General features: G+C 34.4%; 1 protein-coding gene across 1 annotated transcript in view; it reads left to right on the top strand.

The window, feature by feature from the left end:
• LOC111462566 (enoyl-CoA hydratase 2, peroxisomal) overlaps positions 1–4,793 on the top strand; it is a 7,777-nt gene extending 2,984 nt beyond the window's left edge. The window contains exons 4-11 of the mRNA XM_023106178.1: positions 1,319–1,389; positions 1,514–1,586; positions 1,705–1,744; positions 1,928–2,000; positions 2,114–2,264; positions 2,973–3,043; positions 3,967–4,140; positions 4,451–4,793. Coding sequence (XP_022961946.1) covers positions 1,319–1,389; positions 1,514–1,586; positions 1,705–1,744; positions 1,928–2,000; positions 2,114–2,264; positions 2,973–3,043; positions 3,967–4,140; positions 4,451–4,538 — 741 coding nt within the window. The 3' untranslated portion in view covers positions 4,539–4,793. The remainder of the gene's footprint in view (positions 1–1,318; positions 1,390–1,513; positions 1,587–1,704; positions 1,745–1,927; positions 2,001–2,113; positions 2,265–2,972; positions 3,044–3,966; positions 4,141–4,450) is intronic.
• The last annotated feature ends 582 nt before the right edge of the window (positions 4,794–5,375 follow it).

Raw genomic sequence — 5,375 nt, 5'->3', positions numbered from 1 at the left:
AAATTTTTTTTTTTTTTTTTTTTTTTTTTTTTTTTTTTTTTGTTTTGTTCCAATACATCAAATCTCACTTTCATTTTTTTTTTGTTAGCACCCAAAACCCAATCACTCTGGTACAGAAATGATAGGAACCTCTCTCTCTCTCTCTTTTCTGATTCTCATGAGTGTTCAAACCAACGCGTACCTCGCTAGTCTCAGAGGACAACCTCTTAATTCCATAATATTTGAAACTTATAGGTTATTAAATCGTAGGTAGGGCCAGCAAAACTTGAACTCTATGAAGCATGGACATGGATTTGTGTGGACATGTGACCGACACACAAGAAAATGTTTCCAATATTTTATTCTGTTCTTCTCTTGAACATGCTGGGACAGGCTAGGACATGTGCTTGAAAATTTTTCTGAAAAAGATTGAAAAAGAATAAACTTTTAAATAGAAAACTCTAAGTAGCAAGACCTCCAAATTCAAATATTTTCATCTAATCGTGTATATACATTGATTATATATAAACCAGTAGGAGACATCTTCCATCTCTAACCATAGCCATAGCGAATAAAATTCTTTGAGCTTTTCGAATGTTAAAGATGAATATATATTTTAGCCTTTTTGAAAGTATCCCAAACGTCTGTGTTTTACATATTTAGAAACTGACGTGTCATCGTGTACATCTCCCATGTTTATGACTATGCTTCTTTGCTTGAACTCATTCCCTCTGAACTCTTTATTATTTATATTGGCTCTTATCGATTACCATGCCAATTGAACTGGTTAAAGCAATAGGAACTAGTATTATATTAATACATTCAAAGGAAACAAGCACAAAGGCTTAAAAGAGGGTAACTAGGGGGATACTCAAAGTTCTCTTATAGCTCTCTCTACTTCCAGTTCTCTACAAAAAGATACCCCCACTTATTTTGCATTCCCATGTACACAATTTTGCCTTCTTTATTGTTTTTTCTCCTTGGAGGCCTGAGCCTCACTTGTCTCCCCTACTTCTCCTCCCGTCCCTTGATCAATTTGTCCTTTCCCCTTTGCTAGACCAGAAGCCTTACCTTCAGATTATGTTTATTTTGTCTTTTAATGTATCTTTTTAATATTTGTCTCACTTCTCCCTAAAACAACATTTCATTTGGAATTAAAATAATTCCATGTGATTCTTCATCAACTTCCTTCTCTGCACGCTCAAGATAAAGCTGAGATACCAACATACAAACCAGTTGATAGGGTTTTATAGGAAATGCACTTTTTTAACTCTAATACACAGAAAACGTCTGTGACTCTTCGTCTACTATTTGTTACTTGTAGTTTCTCTTTCTGTAGGTTTTGCCAACATTTGCTGCTCTATTTATCCACAAAACTATGGGAACGGGTCTGAACTTGCCAGGGCTGTCGTAAGTACTCATGCATACATTTGAGAAGATTGCAAGGTTCTTTGGTGTGCCAATGCGAATGTAATCTTCATTTCTTTTTGTAAAAGTTGTTCTGTTATCTTTCTTGTATTGTCTCTGGCATCAGGTATGACCCAAAGCTCTTACTTCATGGTCAGCAATACATTGAATTGTACAAGCCACTGCCATCGAGGGGATATGTAAGGATTCGTACTGGATCTATGTATGATTATCTTTTAGTAATTTCCATATCCAGTTTTGTATTAGCATTCCTTAATGCTGAAATATATTTAATCTCATGGGGTTTTACTTGCGCAGTTAGATAACAAAATCTCTCTTGCTGGGCTGCATGACAAAGGTTTGCACTTGTTCGACTAATTATTTGATTTTTTTTCGTATGATATTATTTGATTTATGTTGCTTATATTTGTATGAAAACTATTAAAAGTGAAGTCCAATATAAGAGGTTTATGAGAGAATGAATCTATTAATTTTAAACCTTTTCTTTGAAGTGTCAATAAATATTCATAATCATTTTCAGGAAAAGCAGCTATCCTTGAGATTGAGACAAAAAGTTATGACAAAATGTCTGGACAATTATTATGCATGAATCGGTAAGCGATTTTTTCTTCCTTTTATTCCATTGCCTTATTATAATAATTATATTTTAATATAGCTTATAAGGTGGTTATGGTAGGGATTGACTATGACTAGGTAAACTTGGCAGGACAACTCTCTTTCTGCGAGGTGCTGGCGGATTCTCAAGTTCTTCTCACCCTTACTCCTACACAAACTACCCAAAAAATCAAGGATCAGCAGGAAAAATTCCAAAAACACAGCCTTTTATGGTGTATGAGGATTGTACTCGACCATCTCAGGCAAGTTGACAATGACCACTAGTACAAACTTTTGTTTGTTTTCTTTTGCTTTGGACTAGATATATTTAATGGTTCCTAATCGTTTAGATGTTTCTCAATTTGTTGCTTTTCTTTATTGTTTCAAAATTTTAATTTTTCCCTTACTATGTTAAATTTCTCAATCAGGTCCCTCTAAAATATATTTGTTAAAATTTGTCAAGAAAAAAGCTTTATATCATCAAATTATTAGTTTATTGACATGTTCGGATGAGTGGACATGATGCTCTCAAATTGTTAATTGACAATTTGACACAAACTCCAACCAGCTTGTTAGTAAATCCAACATGTCCATTATCAAAATTCATGTCTTGCATAATATGTACAAATATTTAGCGGCACATTAACTTTCTATTTACAAAACTTATCGTTTTTTTAACGAAAATACTGAATTGAGAATTTTTGACATGTTAGGTGTTAAATTAATGAATTTAAAAGATCAAGAATCAAATTGAGAAATATCCTAAGACTAGAGACCCTCTAATATATGTAGCCTTTATTTTCCTCCTTTCTCCTTTTTACGTATTGCAGCCTTGCAGGTTAACATTGCTTAACAGGATTTTCATGGGTTGTAATTTCTTTTTGTGCTATACAAATACTAGAATTGTTCTCATACTTTAATCTTGATGTAGCGTTAATAGAATTTACTCTGTTTGTGATTTTAATCTGCAGGCATTAGTGTATAGGTTATCAGGTGATTATAATCCTCTTCATTCCGATCCTATTGTTGCGAAGATTGCAGGGTTGGTACCTCGCTCACATCTTGTTTACTGCTATTATTTGCTCCTATTTCCTATGTTTTTGGTTGTCTGCATCGTAGTTTTTTATGTTCATTAATCTCATTAAACCTCGTGAATATAACTGGCTAGATCCTCACCCCTAGACTATGGAGGACTGATGATATTTATATTTTGATGCCTATTGCTCGCTACACAATTTTGGGATGGCAAAAGGTGTCATATCCACCAAGGTTATATAAAAAAATCAAGTTATAATCGGATTGTGCATTTCATGTTGCATAAACTTAGTAGTTGATGTATAATGTTAGGAATGGAGTGTTGATTTCATTTATTGGTAAAGGTAGTCTTATAGGTCACTTGATAGCAACACCGTCCCCCAGCTAATATTCTTTACTTTTCCACTTCCCAGACAAACTCCAACTTTTTATAAGGCCAATAATAGCTTCACTGGAACCGGAAGGGTTGATATTTGATATATAATAAGTTGTGATATCATAGAGAACCGCGTTGGCCAATGTTAAGTGTCCTCCATTTAAAAGAGTGGGGTGCTTCAATTTCTCCAATTTTTTCAAATTTTCTATTAAATTATTTTCCCAATATTTCCCTCTTGATTGCCCCCACAATGTGCCCAAACGTGTAATAGGTAAAACCACTTGAGGAACAACCTAAACAAGATTGTAAGCAACAATCCTTCCATATTCCCTTCAAACCCGGTGCCGCCTTAACAATTCTAACAATCTTTAAGTACCAGTTGGAGTATTTGTAAAAAAGAATTGTATCATCTACAATAAATGAGTTGAAGGGGTTATTTAGTTTTTTTTATATGCATCCGGGCAATGATTATCATTCTAACCTATGGACCCCAACTCTTGGATTTCCAAATGCAATCTTATTGACAAAAAATTTGTTCAATCACAATGTTATAGGTTCTCGAAGCCAATACTACATGGATTATGTACATTGGGATTTGCTGTGCGGGCAGTAATCAAATGCGTGTGTAAAGGAGACTCGAGCAAAGTAAAATGCATATCAGGCAAGTTTCTTTTGCATGTGTACCCAGGTGAAACTTTGGTAACGGAGATGTGGCTTGAGGGGTCGAGGTATGATTTTACTTCTTTTCCTTTGTATAAGATTAAAACTTTAAAGTCATGTTTGAAGACATGGAATAAAATAACTCACGAAGTACTGTTTTTAAAGTGAAATTATAATCACTTCTGAAAAAACACTCATTAAAAGATTTTTTTTTCTTTCAGAAAGCACATTGAAATGCTTTTCGAAATTTTCAAAATACTTTTTAAGCCTAAAGATTTTGATGAATTTGTAAAGTGTTTTTACTTAGTTAGAGGTACCCTCTAGAAGTGATCTAAATTGACTAGAAACTGATGTCAGAACTGCCCATATGCAATGTAGGGTCCTTTATCAGACAAAGGTAAAGGAGCGCAACCGGGCTGTGCTATCTGGCTACGTGGATCTCCATCATGTAGCTTCGTCACTGTAAATTTATTATAAAGGTACCTTCATATATATTATGTTGGAAGTGAATAAGTTGACCTCTGCTCATTCTGCTGCTTTAGGGTAATTCATATATTAAGAACACCTGAAAGGATAAGAAAGAGGTGACCAAGTTCTCTAGCAAACCACATGACATTATCCTTCTTTGTTTTGAAATGTTTCATTTTTTCTTGGCAGAATAAAGATCTTAAACATATGTGGGCAATGCAATGAATGGAATTTATAAATTTGCTTGAGTTTATCTCAATTTTTTCCCTTCAACTTATGGTCGCATTTGCTAGCAGCAAACTCGTGTTCATGATATACAATTTCAGAGATTGTCCTAAATCTCATACAAATCACACCAAGGAGAAGAGAGCTTAAAAGAAAAGAGCTAAACATCCTGTGATAAAAAACAGAGCACGGAACTCGTGTACATGGTATATGAGCTGTGTCCTTTACACGACACCCAATTGGTTTAAGGTTGTAGCATATGCGCTCAACATTCGGCCATATCAGGTTACTCATACGTTTTATTTTGATATTCATGGACATGGAACTGATATACAATTTAGTTTAATCTTGATCCACGATTTATGTACACTACTCTTTGCTCTTGAAAATAGTTTCTAATCCGAATCTGTTTTATGGAGATGTTAAATCAGTTGTTTCTTGAGTTGTTAATTTTCCAGAAGTGATTGATTAGACGAAAGAGGAAGTGGATTTAATGGAAAGAGAGAGAATCCATAAAGATTCCCAAATTTTGTGCAGAAGCGAGGAGTGGGACAAGAAGGGAAACAAATACAAGTTTGATATCCAACTAGAAACCTAACCTTGGCCTCCC

Source organism: Cucurbita moschata, unplaced genomic scaffold (assembly GCF_002738365.1).
Source record: "Cucurbita moschata cultivar Rifu unplaced genomic scaffold, Cmos_1.0 Cmo_Scf00027, whole genome shotgun sequence".
Lineage (NCBI taxonomy): Eukaryota > Viridiplantae > Streptophyta > Magnoliopsida > Cucurbitales > Cucurbitaceae > Cucurbita > Cucurbita moschata.
This window is presented reverse-complemented; position numbering and strand designations above follow the sequence as displayed.